The sequence below is a fragment of the Protobothrops mucrosquamatus genome, unplaced genomic scaffold (genome assembly GCF_001527695.2).
Source record: "Protobothrops mucrosquamatus isolate PMUCROS unplaced genomic scaffold, P.Mucros_1.0 scaffold342, whole genome shotgun sequence".
Lineage (NCBI taxonomy): Eukaryota > Metazoa > Chordata > Lepidosauria > Squamata > Viperidae > Protobothrops > Protobothrops mucrosquamatus.
The window spans coordinates 522,866-540,373 of NW_015386679.1; the positions used below are offsets into that span (position 1 = coordinate 522,866).

General features: G+C 45.8%; 1 protein-coding gene across 1 annotated transcript in view; it reads left to right on the plus strand.

The window, feature by feature from the left end:
- The window catches only part of CLIP1 (CAP-Gly domain containing linker protein 1), a 32,850-nt gene that overhangs the window by 10,527 nt on the left and 4,815 nt on the right, over nucleotides 1–17,508 (plus strand). The window contains exons 8-19 of the mRNA XM_015815412.1: nucleotides 1,458–1,562; nucleotides 2,622–3,566; nucleotides 4,613–4,729; nucleotides 5,098–5,155; nucleotides 5,332–5,415; nucleotides 5,613–5,769; nucleotides 6,493–6,658; nucleotides 6,837–7,052; nucleotides 11,850–11,987; nucleotides 12,753–12,859; nucleotides 14,631–14,745; nucleotides 16,069–16,121. Of these exons, the coding sequence (XP_015670898.1) occupies nucleotides 1,458–1,562; nucleotides 2,622–3,566; nucleotides 4,613–4,729; nucleotides 5,098–5,155; nucleotides 5,332–5,415; nucleotides 5,613–5,769; nucleotides 6,493–6,658; nucleotides 6,837–7,052; nucleotides 11,850–11,987; nucleotides 12,753–12,859; nucleotides 14,631–14,745; nucleotides 16,069–16,121 (2,261 nt within the window). The remainder of the gene's footprint in view (nucleotides 1–1,457; nucleotides 1,563–2,621; nucleotides 3,567–4,612; nucleotides 4,730–5,097; nucleotides 5,156–5,331; nucleotides 5,416–5,612; nucleotides 5,770–6,492; nucleotides 6,659–6,836; nucleotides 7,053–11,849; nucleotides 11,988–12,752; nucleotides 12,860–14,630; nucleotides 14,746–16,068; nucleotides 16,122–17,508) is intronic.

The window sequence follows — 17,508 nt, forward strand, 5'->3', positions numbered from 1 at the left end:
TTCTCCATTAATTGGAGCAAGGTCTGGTCAAGTAATATCTCCAGTTCTCCTGGATTACAAGGTCTGTAATTTCTGATCCACAGGCCATGCTGGCTGGAGGCCACCTAATTGCCTATCTTGACCTTCAGGGTTTGTTAGCAAAAATGGGACCTTGAGCATTTTATAGGTTAGTTCCCCCTTATTCAATCCATCTAGTGTGTTTATGGAGCAGGAGGATGAAAGGCCAATTAAATTTGAGATGCCACTAAGGTTGCTCCCATCCTCTTCCCAGCCTGTTCAACAACAACCAGATGTTCTAGTGAAAAACACTATGCTCAACGGTGGACCTGATTGGAGAAGGATATATTTTAAGGATCATCATAATGACCGGTAGTATAGAGGAGGGGGAAGCCTCTCTGCCAATTGACCTTGAGGACCCTTAGCAGTTTGGACTTGTAACCTAAACCCTTGACTGACGTGATGAACTCAGTGGAGGAGTCTTGCACCACTTTTGAAGTCCTTGATGGACCCAGGAGGGTCTCTGCTTCATACGCCTCCATGATATATCCAGACCTCTCAGATGGCCTGACGTCCTTTTGCAAATCTGGGCCAAGTTTAAGCTGTTGACGTTGAGGAAGCTTTGCCCCAATTTGTTGGGCTTCCTTTCGATCATCCCTCTTGTGAAATCTTAACTCGTAAAACATGGCCAAGAAACTTCTAGTAAAACCTTTGAGGGGAATCTGTTCAGTTTAGTTGAGCTCTTTTCATCCAAGGAGGTGTGTGAAGGAGGCTGGGCTGAGGGAACCTGCTCCAGAGTCATCTGGCCCATGTTGGGGTCATCTAAACTATCGCCTGGTTCAACACTCAAGAGGCATGTCACCCCCAACATCTGGCTTGCCAGCTTCTCCTTGAAGACCTTCTGACAGAGGGATTGATCACCCTCTTCACGATGAGCTCCGATCCTGGCAGGGTCTTCTCTCCAAATGCTCCCCTCACCCAGAAGCTCCTCTTCCCCTTCCCCTCAAAGTTCTCCTCCTCCTCCAACGTAAGCGAATCACCTTCCTGCCCCCATGGAAATGAGTCCTCTTCTAGTGAGGGCCCACCAGGAGCAAAAATCATGACTGACACAGCATTAACTTCTCCTAATTTGTGCTGATAAGCGTCACATTGATCAGTAACTTTGGCTGCATGGTTTTGTCGCTTTTTGTCTGTGTGTTGTGCTCCTTCATACATCCACCCCTTGACGCTCGGCGTGCCAGCCCTGAGTTGCACCTTCCGAGTCCGTCTTTTACCTGATTCATTTTTATTTTTTCGTTTTTGTCACCCTCTCTCTCCTTCTTCCACCCTCCCATCTTCTGCTGCTCACCACTGGTAGAAGACAGCCGGTGGCACCTCCTGCATGTCGCTTCTCTTTCTTCTCATGCTGGCATGTGATGGTGGCACTGTTGTGTTCTCTTCCTTTCCCTTTTTACTAACAGACGCAGACCAAACTGGAACATGCCCGCCTTAAGGAGCTTGAGCAGAGTCTTCTCTTTGAAAAGACCAAAGCTGACAAACTCCAGAGGGAGTTAGAAGACACTAGGGTAATGGACGTCACTATGTTTCAATCTAGGTGGCCGTGGGGTGTGCATGTCTGCATGGAAGCGATTGAGAGTTTTCAGTGGGGAAGGTTTATGGTGTTGGAGTAGGCGGCTGGTTGTATTTTGGAAAACTTGGAACGGTCTATCAGAGGCCACAAATGTTCTCTTCTATTGCTACCACTTGATTTTGTCTTCCCGTGTCTCTAAAACGTTCAGTCCTGTAAAGTCTTGCTAAACTTAAAATCCCTTTTTCTGGACTAGCTTTCAGACTGCTGTGAAGTCCCGGTAAGATAATTTCATAGAAGGGAGTAAGAAATAATACATATAAAACAAGTCTTAAGAGATGCTAGAACCTCAAGAGTGAGGTAACCAAGCTTGAGGAGCTGATGAACGTTCAGCTGTCCTTCATCTACACGGTGAGGACCATCTTAGCTTCCTGATTAAGCTTGAAGGTCTGGAACTCTTCAAAAAGAGTTGTCTGACATGATACAGGGGGTTGGACCAGAAGACCCCCAAGGTCCCTTCCAACTCTATTATCCTATCTTCTAAAAGTCACGTGAAGAAAGCCTTGGTGGTTAATTGTTCTCGGAACTGGTTTGGAGATGGGCTGAAATGTCGTGGCTCTCAATTTTCTGCAGTCGTGGAACTAACATTTCCTTACAGTTTCACTTTTTAAGGAATCCTTCAAAGTGTCCTGCAAACTTCTGATAATGTGCAAGCTGCAGATGTAAGCTTTTGATCTTAACAGCCCACATATCACGAATTTCTGATGATTGACCTGTCTCTTGGGATCGAGATTTACTTCTAAGCGCACAAAACAAAAAAGCACACAAATACATTTTGTGTGAGTTGAAAGTTACTATTTTATAATAGTACGTGGGATTTCACTAACAGCCTCATTTAGAGAAAATAGAGAAACGTAGGTTATCAGTATGTTCTACTGGTCTCTTTTGAAGCACTGAAGATGCCATGTTAGTGCTCTGAAGTATTTAGACTATCTCAGTGCCCCCTTTAATATGTTCTTTTATAATATTCTCCTTTTTAATGCTGTTTTTTCCGCAGGTCGCCACTGTGTCTGAAAAGTCTCGTATCATGGAACTGGAACGAGACCTCGTATTGCGGGAGAAGGAAGTCGCTGACCTTCGGTCAAGATTGGAGTCTAGTAAAGTGACCAGCAATGTGGACACGTCTCTCTCGCTGCTCCAGGAAATCAGCGCTCTGCAAGAGAAGATGGCATCGATGAACAAGGGACATCAGGAGGAGATGAAGTCAGTGCGGGAAAAACTTGGGGTCAGTGAAGAATCCTTCCAGAAGGAAATCAAGGCCTTGTTGTCCTCTAATGAAAAGATGGCGAAAGAGAACAATTCCTTGAAAGCCAAGCTGGACACGGCCCACAAAGAGAATTTAGAGGTGATCGAATTGTGGAAATCTAAGCTGGAAGCTGTGATGGCTTCTCATCAGCAAGCCATGGAAGAGCTGAAGACCTCTTTCAGCAAAGGATCTGGGATCCAGGCAGCGGAGTTTGCAGAGCTCAAGGTGGAGATTGAGAAGATGAAAGAGCAACATCAGAACGAAGCATCTAACTTGAAGCTGAAGCAAGAAGGCGAGAGGTTGTGTCTCACGAAGGAGATTGAAGCCCTGAAGACCAAGCTGCTGGAGGTCACGGAGGAGAAGGAGAGAAGTTTAGAAGCGCTGAAGACCCAACTGGAAAGCGCAGAAGATCAGCACCTGGTGGAAATGGAGGACACGCTTAACAAGTTGCACGAATCCGAAATAAAGGTAAAGGAGTTAGAAGGAATCCAGGAGAAGTGTGTGGAGCAAACCAAGGCCATTGATAGCTTTAAAACAAAGATCAAAGCTGCTGAAGCAAAGCTCATGAAACTTGATGGCCTTCAGGTGGCCCTTTCTGAAGGTAAACTGGAGTTGGAGAAACTCAGTGAGGAACACGAAGCCGCCAAAAGAAAGATACAGAGTTTAGAGAATGACAGAAATAATGAAAGTAGCCAGGTTTGTACCAACATCCATTTTGTGTTATTTTGCTTTAATGTTTATCATTTTTTTCTTCTTCATTCCATTGATTTCATTTTATGTTGGCTTGAGGGAGTCTGTTGTTCACACATTTGAAAACTTACATCAAGCTTTCTGAACGAATTAATAGATCCCAAATTCTGAACAAATTAATAGACTTCTTGTGATATTTACAGGATGACAAAAGGAACTATTTAAAGCAGCATAATCAATTCCTTGATGGAATTGGCAACAAGCTGTAGAGAGGTCCGTCAAGTTGGAAGGGTTTTAATTGGAATTTAGACCAATTTGTGGAATATAAAATAAGACTCTCTGCTCGGCTTCCAAATGGCCATTAATTATCCATGGAGAGAGATAAGATTTTGGTTGAAAGAGGTCTTCAATTTTAACTTCTGTAGAAGACTGTTCAGGATGACACCTTGATTGTGGGATAATATTGAGCAGGGGTCTCCACCTTTGGCAACTTTTAAGACTTGTGGACTTCAACTCCCAAAATTCCCCCGCCAGCTATGAATTCTGGGAGTCGAAGTCCACAAGTCTTAAAGTTGCCAAGTTCCTGATACTGAGCATAGTTCCGGACTAGAAATTCCAACTAGAAAGAAAGTTGGTTTGGATTTTCTCTCTGATACCGAAGGCCTGTAAGGCAGAGTAAGCTTCAACCTTTCATATTTGTCTTCTTCACTTTGAGGAGAAGACAATCAGTGTCTCTCTTTCAACTCAAGAAGCCTAGTCCTTCCTTCAAAAGCAAGATAGGGGTTTCAGAACGTAGAAATGGAGCCTAGAATGAAAAAAAAAATTGTTTAAGAGTTGCTATCTTCCTAAAGTTCTCCTGATGCTATCAGTGTCATGTCTGAATGCCATTCCAGTGCATTAACCGCCCCCTTTCCCCTTCATTTCCCGTTCATGAAAGTGTTTGTTTTCGCCTGCATTTCAACTTGTCCTTCTCGCAGATGCCTTGGTTTGCTTCTCTTGTTTCCTTTGGGTAACTTTTCATTTTTACATCCACCCTTGGTCCACCTGGCTAGGCTGCGAGTCTAGTCAAAGAACTGCAGGCGAGAGAGAAAAAGCTGATTGATCTGGAGCATCACTTAGGCACAGTCAACCAACTTAAAGATTCTCTGGAGAAGGAGCTGGAGGACTTGGTGAGTAACCGCCGGGCTATGGGGCCGATCCACTCCAGAGCTTTGCTTCAGGGCTTTGAGGGGGCCGTTGGCAGCTCCTCCAGAGGCATTTAGGCCTTCCAAGGTAAGACGGTCAAAAAAAGGCCACTTTTGCAGTGGTGTGATCAGAGCACACTGCCTCTGGGAGATTTGCAGTTGTCAAATAATGTTCTTAGGCTTGCTTTAATTCTAAAAGACTAGCCAAATGTTGCAAAGAATTCAAGTAGGGTTTTGGGGGTCTGGCTTAAAGCTGCTTTGGGCTGTTGCATCTTAAAGCGTAGCGTTGCGACTCGCTGCTCAGTGTGGTTATGTTGCTCTGTTCAGCCAAATGTGTTTCTCTTCTCTTCTAGAAGGAAAAATTTACGAAGGGGGCTGATGAGGCAAAAAGCTTACAAAAATCTATGCAAGGTAGGTTTCTCACGAACGCAACCTTCCTTTAATTTTTTATTTTTTTTTAGATGGGGCAGGAGGAACAAGGAATGAAATCTTCTTTTTTAAAAAAAAATAATAAAACAGCTTGCTCAATTTAAGAAAAGTCTCTCTTTGAGAAGCTGAACCGAACTCTGCCTTTTGCTCCTTTTTAGAAACTCTTGAAAAACTAAACCAAAAAGAGCTGCAGTTTGCAGGGATGTCAGGCGAACTCGATCAGCTAAGATCTCACTTCACGGGTAAGAAGAAGAAGCCGCAGACTTTTTTTTTTCACCGCAGTTGAATTCAGAAATAACGCAGCTTCAACCTTTTGCTCGCAACGTTTGCAGCCACCGTTGCAAAACCATTCCAACCTAAAATCAAAAATGTGAATACCGGTCATTTCTTGTGGGAAGGAAGGTGACCTCCTGCCTGCCTTTCTTGTCTCCTCGTGCAGCCATGGAGAAGATGCTGGGAGAAAGAGAACTCAGAGAACGGCAGCTGCTGGAGGCCAAAGCCAAGCTGGAAAACGAGGTGGCCGAAATCATGAGGTCTTCGGGCGACAGCTCTTCCCAGCTGACCAAAATGAACGACGCTCTGCGGCTCAAAGAAAAGTAAATCCACCACCCACCACCCCACCCCATCTGAAGTAGCTTCTCCAGGCTTCAGCCCTCCTGCCCCTAGGATAAATAACTTGAGGAGATCGTCCATATTTTTAAAAAATTATATATTTTTTGTTTTGAAAAAAAAGATAAGCTTGTCAGTTCTGGTTTTTTTATGGTCTCCAACTCTTGAATGATACTCTGAGCATCGGTTTCTCAACCTTGACCACTCTAAAGTGTGTCGACGTCAACTTCCAGCATTCCCCAGCCAGCAATTTTGGAAGTTGAAGTCCACACCTTTTAGAATTCTGGGAGTTGAAATCCACAGATCTTCCCCGTGCTGGCTGGAGAATTCTGGGAGTAGAAGTCCACACATCTGGGAGTGGAACTTTGTACATCTTCCCCATGTTGTTCTAGCTCAGGGGTAGGCAACCTTGGCTCTTTTATGACTTGTGGACTTCAACTCCCAGAATTCCTGAGCCAGCATAGCTCAGCTTGGAAACCTCTCCCTTTCCCCTCAGCGTGGCTGGCTCAGGAATTCTGGGAGTTGAAGTCCACGAGTCATAAAAGAGCCAAGGTTGCCTACCCCTGCTCTAGGTGAAAGAATTAAGCCAAAACCTTGCCCATAAAATACAGACCTTGGAAGAGCTTCGCCATCACCCAGGCCTGCTTATTCTCCAACTCACCCTCTGGGACTGTCCTCATGAACCCTCCTCTTGCTGTTGTCAATTTTAGGCAAGTGGAAGAGCTGCAGGTGCAGCTTAGCAAAGCCAACACAGGCACGGCTCAGCTGCAGGAGGATTTGGCGCAGGCGGCCCGCCAGGCTGAAAAAAAGCAGGAAGAAATGTCTGCACGGCATCAGGAGGAGCAGCAAAAAATGCAGAGCAAATTGGGCACCCTGGTAAGAACGTGGGGAGGGGGGGGGCAGAAATCTGGTGGGCTGTTAGGAATCTCCAGAGACCTTTCCACCTAAGTGGATCGGCAATGCTCTGTGGATTATAAAACAGGAAGGCTGCAAACTCCTGCCTTCAATCGGATGTTCCTCTGCCTGTTTTGTTTTGTTTTGTTTTGTTTTGCAGGAGAAGAAAATAGCAGCTCACCAGGAGCAGCAGAAACACCTGCAAGCCGCCAGTGAGAAATTGCGATCGGAAACGGCTGCCCAGCATGAAGCAGCCCTCAGGGAGGTCCAGCAGGAGCTCCAGAAGAACGAGCAGCTGCTCGCGAAGACCCAGAAGACCAACAGCGAGTTGGAGAAACAGGCCAAGGAACTGAAGAAGGACGCTGAGCATGCAAAGGTGCACATCTGTCTTTGGCAAGGCCGGCAGGGGGATTCTGGGAGTTGAGGTCTGCCCTTCTTAAAGTTGCCACGATTGAGAATCCCTGCTCTAGGCCTCCAAAGTCCTTCCTGATTTTGCTGTTCTTCAGTTTGCTAGCATTTTACAGGGTTTTTTTTGGGGGGGGGTTGGTTAAAAAACTCCTTATTCTGCTCAAAAAGAGAACCTGTGCTACCGTAGAAATGCAGTTAGTTTAACGGTGTTTCTCACCGCTTAACCTCCGACAGCAGTTGGTCATGTTCCTTACTGACTTTGAGCAGTTTCGGTTCTAATTGCTTTTTATTTTGCCTCTCCTTGAAAATGATTCCTGACATTCATTTCCCATTATATCGCCACTGTGCTTTAAGCTTTGTGTTTTGCAAGTCCTGTAACTGAATACGTGGTATATATAATGACACACAGATCAGAGGGAAGGTCCGTACCCACGAGGGAGGCGGGATAAAAACTTGAAAAAATTATAAATCCTCACCTCTCAAAGGAGGAACGTGAGCTAAAACCTGGGATTAATATGCTGTTTTCTGTTTTGGAATTCGCGTGATCTGTATAATGCCTCTGCAGCAATCCTTTAATTTGGGATCAGGTACACAGGTAGTCCTCGACTTACGAGCCCAAAATTTCTTGTCGCTAAGTGAGACATTTGTTAATTGAGTTCTGCCTCATTTTACGTCCTTTCTTGCCACAGTTGTTAAGCAAATCAATGCAGTTTTTTAGTAACACAGTTGTTAAGTGAAACTGGCTTACCCAGTGACTTTGCTTGTCAGAAAGTCACAAAAGGGGATCACATGATCCTGGAACACTGCAATCGTCATAAATGTGAGATAATTGCCAACCTGCTGAATTTTGATCACGTGACCATGGGGATGTTACGACGGTTGTAAGTGTGAAAAGAAGGGGCCATAAGTCCCTTTTTCCGGTGATGCTGTGTAACTTTGAAAACGGTCACTAAATAAACTTTTGTAAGGCGAGGACCACCTGTATTTCATGCCACTATTCCCCGCAACATCTCCAGCTATTTGTGTAGCCTCAAGCAGGCCTCTCTGTGTGTCAGTATATATACCTGCTTAATCTTGTTTTGGAATAGTCGTGCTATTTATTAATCCACCCTCGCCTGCTCGACTTCATTCTCTTTGTGTTTTGTCTCCCTGTCCTTTTGTTCATGTAGTCCTTAACCTCTATGTTAGCAACAGCCAGCAAGGAGATTGAACTAATGTCAGAGGAGATGAGGGCCTTGATAGCAGAGAAGGAAGTCTTGGCACAGGAAGGGAATGCTTTAAAGTTAGAAAAAGGTTCCTTGTTATCCAAGCTGGTAGACTTGGAGTCCAAGATTGGGCTGTTGAAACAGGATCAGGAGAAACTGTGGACCGTGAACGAGGAGCTCAACCTGGAGAACAAAAAAACGGCCAAGGAGAAACAAGAAGCTGAGAACAAAACCCAGCAAGAGAAGGAGAAGAACGACGAGCTGATCTCCGAAAAGGGAAGGTTGCTCCTGGAGATTGAGGCTGCCCAAGACGACCTCCTTAAGATCACGAGAGAGAACGACGCTCTACGTACATCGAAGGCGGCTCTCCTCGGTCAGGTGGAGGAGCTCCAAGCCCACAATGAGACCCTGGCCCAGGAATGTCAGAAGCACGTCAGCCAGCGGGAAGAACTGGAGGATTGTCAGAGGAAGCTTTCGGAGGAGAACGCCGCTCTTCTCAAAGATAAGGACGACGTCATTCAGAAGCTGAAGAGCTCGTACGAAGACATGGCCAGAGACCAAAAAGAGCTGCTTCAGGAAGTGACCACCTTGGCTGCTGAGAGGGACTCGCTCTTGGGCAAGCATTTGGATCTGGAAAACAAGCACGTCGCCTTGAAGAGGGAACGGGATAGTCTCCTGCAGACCAGCCAGGACCTGCAGTCTGACAAGGAGACCCTCTTGAAGACGCAGGAGGAGAGACGCAAGAGCTTAGAGCAGGCTCTAGAGGGAAAACGGGAGCTTCAGTTGAAAAGCGAAGGCCTTCAGTCCAAACTGGAATTATCAGACAAAGAGCTTAAAAAGGTCACCAAAGACAAGAGCCAACTGGAGGCCTCTCACGCTAGTCTTTCAAAACTCCTGGAAGAGATTAAGGCCAGTCGGGCATCGACAGACACCGAGCGGATTCAGCTCCTGCAGGAGAAGGAAGCCTTGGTCTGCTCCGAGAGAAGACTTGCAGCTGAAAGGGAGGAACTGTGGAACGAAAACCAGAACCTTTCAGAAAAGCTGGCCCAGACCTCTGAAGAAGCCGCCCTGATTGAGAGAGCCTTGAATGAGAAGCTGAGCCAGTTGAGCGCGGAGAAGGAGGTGGCGTCTCAGAAGTCTTTGAAGCTCAAGAAGCAGAACGAGAACCTCCTCAAGGAGAAGGCCTCCTTGGAAGCCAAATGCGCCGAGCTCCTGGCGGAGAAGCAGTCTGCCACCAAAGCTGTGTGTGAATTGAAGAAGAAGCACGAGTTGGACATTTCTGCCAAAAGGATGCTGGTCCAAGACAAGGCCAAGCTGCAGGGTAGTGCTGAAACCCTGAAGCGAGAGCTCGACCAGAAGATAGAAGAAAACCAAGATCTTGTCCGGTATAAAGCTGAACTATCCAAAATCTTAAAAGAGACCCAAAGTGCCAAAACAGTGTTGGAAAACGAATACTCTGCCTTGCTTCACGCTAAGCAGCTCCTAGCTGCTTCCTTTAAGAGCAGCTCTTCGGAGAAGGAGCTGCTGAGCAAAGAGAAGGTCCACTTGCAAGAAGAATGCCAGAAGCTGAGCAAAGAGCTCAAAACCATCTACAATAACCTGATGATAGAGCGCGAAGGGCGCACGCTGGAGAAGGAGTCCTTTCTGGTAGAGAACACCCAGCTCCATAACGCCATTAGTCACTTAGAGACCGAGAAGGAACAGCTGACACTAAAGAATAAGGAGTTGTTGGTAGAAAGGGACCAGCTGAAACAGGAGAAGTTGAAGAGCGAGTCCAGGCTGGAAGAAATTATGAAGGAGAAAGAGGCCCTCAGTGCCGAGACGGACCAGCTGGCCTCCAGCATTGAGAAGCTGAAGAAGGAGTTTGCGGCTCTGACCGAGTCCAAAGCGGAGCTGCAGGAACTTCACAGCAGCGTCTCCAAGATCCTAGAAGACCTCCGTTCCCGCCACCAAACCAGCGAACTGGAACGGGCTAGGCTGCTTCAAGAGAACGAGACGTTGCTTCTGGAGCAGAAGCACCTCGTCGCCATCAAGGAAGAGATCTTGAAGGAGAAGGAGAAGTTCTCCGAGGACTACTACAAACTGCACGAGGAGATCGCCCTCCTAGCCCAGGCCAACAGTGAGATGTCCGCCAGCCTTTTGGCGGCTCAGAGCAAAACCCAGGCCCTTCAGAAGGAGCGAGATGAACTGGTCTCGAAACTGGAGGGCATTGAGAGTCTGCAAGCCCAGGCGGTAATGCAAAGATTCGAGGTATCGAAACTGCTAAATCAGCACAGTTACTAACACCAATCACTAATGGTTCCTGTGTCTGCACTTAATTTTGCACGATCGAGCACCCTTGGGACACCCTTCTTAATTCTCTCACGGATAGCGAATTAAGTTGATTTGTTTTGTGGGCTGAGGAACACCTCTCCTCAACAGTTGGAGTGATGTGATGGAGGAGTGGAAGAGAGTTCTTTTGGGGTCTGGATATTCAAATCGGCTTTTCAAATTGTGAATAAAAAGGCACGTAGGTGTGAATTGAATACTGACCCATGATTGGAAGTGGACTTATTTTAAATTGGTGTCTTGGAACTGAGGGTTACACCTCCCTCTATCCCTGGTCTAAGTGGAGCAAAAAGACAATTTCTAAGCAGAATTGTTTCCAAAATGAAAGTTGCAAAGCCTGTTACCTTTTTATTCACAATAATAGGGTTTCACCACCAAGAGAGGACAAATTAGAAGGCTGAACTGTTCCTATCTCCATTTCTTAGAACCAGAAGGTTCATTTCAACCGCTATTCTGTCTTAACTCGCCTGATCTTAAAGCTCAGAAGTCTTTATTGAAACGTTTCGATGATCTCTTCTTGTCTCCCAAATTTAGAGGCGTGGTTGTTGCTCCTCTGATTTTTCAATAATCTTTAAAAAAAAGAGTAGAAATCTGTTGGTGGTGAAGCTCTCTCCTGAATTATTAAGAGTAATTTTTTTAAAAAAATAATTCACAAAGATAATTGAATTGGGGCCCACGATTTCACTTGAATGATACTAGCATGGGATTGTAATTTAATTTCTGCATGGAACACTAGATTTAATTGTGCTTCTGGCACGGAAACGCTGGAAGCAGAGAGGTTGGTTTGGCACACCAGTAGCAGCTGGATTTTAGCATAATGCTTTGCTGCTTACTCGAGAGAAATACTATTGACTAGAGCAGCGTTTTCCCCAACCTTGGGAACGTCAAGAAGGGTGGACTTCAACTCTCAGAATTCTCCAGCCTGTTAACGAATTCTGGGAGTTGAAGTCCACCCTTCTTCCAAGTTACCAAAGTTGAAAAACACTGTGTTATAGGGAGGCAATCCGAGGCAGGCAAAGTGGAAACCTGCAGAGAGCTTGGATTACAGCTCCCATAATCCTTAGCCACCATCAAAGTGGCTCAGCTTATGGAAGAGAGAGCTCTGAAGGACACCAGGTTGTCCTCTGATGGTACCACCACCATCTTCACCATCTTTTGCCCAGGACTTGACCTGTTGTTTTTTTTTGTTTGTTTGTTTAAAAAGACTTTATTTTTTTTTTTAAATCGTTTAGACTGCAAAAACAGCAGAAGATGCTTTGCAGATAGTGGAGCAAGTGACCAAAGAGAAAGACATCCTTCATAAAGAGAAGATGGAAATATTGGCCTCCTTCGAAGATTCCAAGCAGGTCAATCACAAGTTGAAAAAAGAGGTAAATAAAAATTAAAATCTCTGCTTTTTCATCCTTCCTTCACTTGGGGAGGAGTCGATGACATGCTGCCAAATGGAACATCCCAAATGCATGAAGGATTCCCGCTCTAGATCCCAAGTCCAATCCTCAGAATTTCCAATGAAGAGAAAGACTCGGATGACAAAGGATAGGGAGGACTTTTCTCCACTTGGTGTAATGGGCAGAGATCCAGGGCACAGCCAGTGGCTACCATTAGCAGGGAGATCCCTGTAGATTCCAGAAAAGGGATCTCTCCCCTTGTTCTGTTAAGAAAACGAGACTCCTGGTGAAAGAAAAGTTGTTGCATTTATCAAATCCACTACGTGGCTTCCAGGCAGATGGCTAAATCCATCCCCACCTCCCAACCCCATTCTTAATTCTTCTAGAGTAGCCAGAGATTATCTGTTATGAAATAAAATATATCTCCCCCCCCCCCGGTTTATGGACAGAGAAGACTAAGAGGCTGTTGACAAGACCTCGCAGGAAAAAATGAAAACACGGGGACCCCAAACCTTGCTTTAGATTTTGCAGACCCCCTAAGGAGATACTATTTTTTCAGAATTAGCTTGTTTCCCACTAAGTAGGCTGTCCTAGATCCTCACGCAGAGGCCCTGGCCCACATCTGACACAGCTGCTTTAGCAGAAATGAAAAAAAGGGTCAAGACAAGACTCGGTCAGCGTTCTTCACTCCTGGGAGTTAATTCCCCCCCCCCTTTTTTTAAAAAAATTTCCCTTTCCCCTTTCAAGTTGGACACTCTTAAAGAAAGCCAGCGAAAGAATCGAGAGGCGCTGACGAAGTCTCAGGAACGTCTGAACACCGAGAGCCAAAACCTGGAAGAACTTAGAAAAGAACTGTGAGTCTTTGTTCTACTTCTGGGAGACTTTCGTTCTGGGGGGGGGGGCAGGGGGAAAAAAGTTTATTCGTGGAATGGGAAGGAGAGGAAATGCAGAGAAAAAAGCCAGCATTCCTAAAGCTCTGTGTAGAACAAAAATAGCCAGAATTTGCAGCTGCTTCTGGGTGTAAGAGAGAAAACGGGGCCGCATTTTAAACAGAGATTGCTATTTTGGTCTCAACTGGCTGAAGAGGGGACATTTTCCCCCAGTGTTCCTTTGTTTTTCCCCTGAGTATTTTCTCCATCATGAACAAAATGTCAAGGAAATGCCAAACATGCTTTTTTATTATTATTATTATTAATGGCAGATTTTATGCAAGAAGTCTACCGGCACGGGACTATCCAAATGACGTATAATTAAACCACGTTAATTGTGCGTTTTTGTTATTTTAGGGGTCAAATCAAAAATGTTAATCGCAAGCCATAGGAGAAATGGGCTGTTTGATGCTTATTCTAAGATTATTATGGGTGTTTTATCTCTCGATTCGTGGAAGCGGAAAACTCACATTTTCATAGATGGTTATGAGATTTATAGACGAAACTAAGCTTTTTTTTACACTGCAGTAGAAGCGGTCCTTGACTTAACGACCGGAACTTCTGTTGTTAACCGAGACAATTACACAAGTCAATTTTTCAGTACTGTTGCACTGAAAGTTACAACAGTACTGAAAAAGACTAGAATTACAGCCCACGCAATGCCTTTTTTCTTAATGAACTCAGCTGTGGCTCTCCCTTTATGGTTTACACTATACAAAATACAGTTTTAGTCTCAAGTGTGTGTGGGCAGCCTATGCCAAAAATAAAATAATTCTTTTTTTCTACCAACATACGCTTGAAAAGCCTGACCTCCTAAAATCTCTTCTAAAAATAGATAGCTTGACGGATGCGCGCATGCAACTCCTGCACACAGCAGGCAGGAAAGCAGATGGTAATCCCTGCTGGCCTTCTTTTATTAGGTTTTAGCGCAGGCTTTTCAAATCAAACGGTTCCCGCACGCTCACGCCGGCCAATCTGGAGAGGGAGAAATCTAATTTTGCAGCGGATTAATTCACTTACAGGAATGTAGGACACCGTGATGCAGCTGGTAGGACCCAGGGAGACGTTTGTCTCGAAAAAATATCCGAGTTTTCCCGCCTTGCCTACCGGGCGGGAGATGCTTAGGGACCCCAGGTCCTATTCACACAGTTTTTGTACTAGTCAGTGACTTTTTGTCTACCACAAGAGGAACGCTCCCTCCAAAGCGTGGGGGGGTCACCAGGCTCAGCTGGGGCATTGCGGTTGCGTCCATGAGCCTGTGTGAACGGGATGTTTAGTGAATGGAGCTTTTATGAACCAGCCCCCCTGCCTGCTTGGCAGAATTGATGCCTGCCAGCCAAGACAGCGGGCACTGCCAGATTGTCCTCGGATCCAGAAGCCGTCACAGGGAGCTTCCTATCCATCCGATAACGGAGACTTGCAAGAGCATTTAGGATTTCCTGGGATGGCTGCTTCGTGATCTGTTTCCAAGGGGGCGACAGAAAGAACGAGCAAGCCCTGACCCCTTGGTGATTGATACTAGACCGAGGAGACGGAGGGAGGGTGGGTGGGCTGTTTCTCTATCAGCCGTCTCGTCAAACCGTGACAAACCATGACGCGGTTTGCAAGCCGGTCTCTCTTCCCCCGTCTCGCCCCCTTCCCTTCCATCCTCCTTGTTCCTATGGTAACCCTGTGCTGCCTTCCCCATCTCTTCCAGAGAGGTGCTCAAACTGGCAGAAGAGGAGAAGTCCCACCAGCTTGCCGTCTTCCAGGAAGAGAACCTCAAACTTGCTAAAGAGCTGGGAAAAGGAGACCTCGCCAGTCACCAGAAGGTAGGCAGATGTTTCAGCCTGGGGCTTCTCGCTTGGGTGGGGAAGGGCGGGGCAGAGAGTCTAGAGGAGTCCCTGAGATGCTGGGCACGTGGATGTGGGCGAGAGGAAGAGGAGGGCAGGGCTGCCAAAGGGGTTTGGAGAAGGTGCCTTCTGCGGGGCCAATTCCAGGGCAGAACTTGTGTTGTTAGGAGGAATCTCACTCGTGAAGCTTTTAGGGAGGTGACTACGTTCACCAGCAAGGGGAGATTAATTTTGGCTGTGCAAAGCAAGCCCTTTGTTTTGAGAGACTCGGATACCACCTCGACCCAAAACTGGGGGCGGGATGTGTGTGTTTGCAGGACTCCCTGCCTGCACCTCCTAAATATTTGAGGACGTTAGCATCCAGAATTCCCACCATAAATAGATTTTCGGTGGAGTGATTTTTTTTTTCCCCTGGAGCATCTTTGCAAACCAAGTTCATTTTCTGGGGTACACCCAGAATCACTGTTAATTTGCCCCGGAAGGAAATGGCTTTTTAGGAAGATTATGTTGAAAAAGTGGAGGAAAAAATCCCTGCAACTGCGCTGTGAGTCTTGCTTTGGGGACCATGAATGAGTGTTGTATTCAACCTCGGCGCCTCGAAGATGTGTGGACTTCAACTCCCAGAATTCCCCAGCCAGCAGTTTAACTGGAACTTAATATGTGGTCCTGATTCTTTGTGCCTGACAAGAGGGTTATTTTAGATTCTGGCATGTTCTTGGTCTAATAGGATAGAGGTTTCAGATCTTTAAATTGTTCATTATCTTTTATTTTGGTGTTTTTACACAAGCAATAGACGTCTTAGGGGGCTTAAGGTTTGAAGATGCCCCCTGCAAGGGTGGAAGAAATAAGATTAAAAAAGGGTCTTCTAAAGCTAGTTTTTAATAATAAAAACATGTATGACAATTAAGGAGTAAGGCAGTATTCTATTCCTTCGTTTGTGTGTTGTGTTGTTATTGCTGTGGTTGAGTTTAGTCAGGGCTACCATGTTTTGTTTCATGCTTTTAACTCTATTTTTGGCTATTTTAACCTGCTGGAGTCTTGTGGAGTGGGCGGCATTATAAATACAAAATTAATAATGAATGAAATTATAAGAAGGAAATGCTGGTTATACAACAAGGTTGCCAAAAGCCTTAGAAGTGGCTAAATAAAATCCTTTTTTCCCCCAAAAAAAGATGTGGAATAGATTCAAGAGCCCAATAAATTTCCAAAAAAAGGTACATAGTCTGAAAGGGGGGCCTTAATGGGCAGAGTAAAAATCCTCTCTTTTTTTTTCCTTCCTTCCTTCCTTTTTTGGTCTTCCAGCTGGAAGAAGAGAGATCGGTCCTCAATAACCAGCTCTTGGAGATGAAAAAGAGGTGAGTTTATTTGCACAGCTCTGGGGCGTGTAAGCAGTTAGAAAGAAAGAAAAAATAAGAGAACATAAATCTCAAATAGAATTCTTTGATCCCCGCTACTATTCCGCGCTTAAAATAATCTTAGCATCGCACCTTGGCTGTTCAAAACGTCTTCGGCAGGTGGACTATTACATTAAAAATACATCAAAGCAGTTGAGCCCTACCCATACCTAAAATGTGGATGGAAAGGTGAATTTCTGGAAACTCAATACAATTTAGCTCATGCTGAGTACTTAGTGGATCTCTTCACTTCTCTGCACTTAATTCTGAGCCATTTTTAGCATTCCCGGGGAGGGGAGGGATTTCCATGGAGACCTGTCAAATCCTCAAAGCCCTCTCTGTGTCCACTTCTAAATTCTTCATGGAGAGTTTCTCTTCCCCCCCCCAAAAAAAAATCATTGGTAAACTTAGAAGCCTGAAAAGGAACCCCTCACCCCAGGACATTGTCGTTCAGGAAGACCCACTTCGCTCAGGAAAGGACCCCCAATTATTGGTCCTTATTGCTGTCTGAAAGCAGGAGACTGTGAGTTCTAGTTCTTTCCTAGACACGGTGCCAACTAGGTGCCCTTGGGCCTGTCCCTCCCTCTCAACCCTAGGAAGGGGAAGGGAAGGGCAGCCCCCTTCTGTAAAAAGTTTGCCAGGGAAATTGCAGGGATTAGTCAACTCAACTCAAAATCGACTGAAAGCACCAAACATATATTTGCCATACCAAATACAGGGAGTCCTCGGGTTACGACGGTTCATTTAGTGACCGTTCAAAGCTACAACGGCACTGAAAAACGGGACTCAGGACCGTTTTTCACACTTAACGACCATTGCAGCACCTTCATGGTCACGTGATCAAAATCCAGGCGCTTGGCAAGCCCAGGACTTACCTGTATTCTATTCTTTGAAACTTCTTTATTTGACCACGGTTTTATGTGTAGGCTAGGAGGGAACTGTTGACTGAAGTTGTTGCGCCTCAAATATCTGCCTCTGAGGACCTTCTCGGGGGTCTTATCCTATAGGGTCTCCTCATGCAGGGAGTTGGACTGGATGACCTCCAAGGTCCCTTCCAACGCTGTCATTCTAGGATTCTAAGCTCTTGATCTGGCCTTGGCAGGCAACAGGCAACTTTTGCAAGCAGAGGGAGGGGTGTCACGCTGCCCCCTCTTCCTCATCACCCTCCCTACCATAAGGACACACACACACACACACACACACACACACACACACACACACACACACACACTTTCTCTCAGCCCCTGAGTTGATCCTTTGGAAGGTGGAGGTAAGAAGCCGAGGGCGAATTTGGTGTTATTTCGGCTCCTTAGACTCGCTGTGGGTTTGCTGACTGTCTGACTTGGCT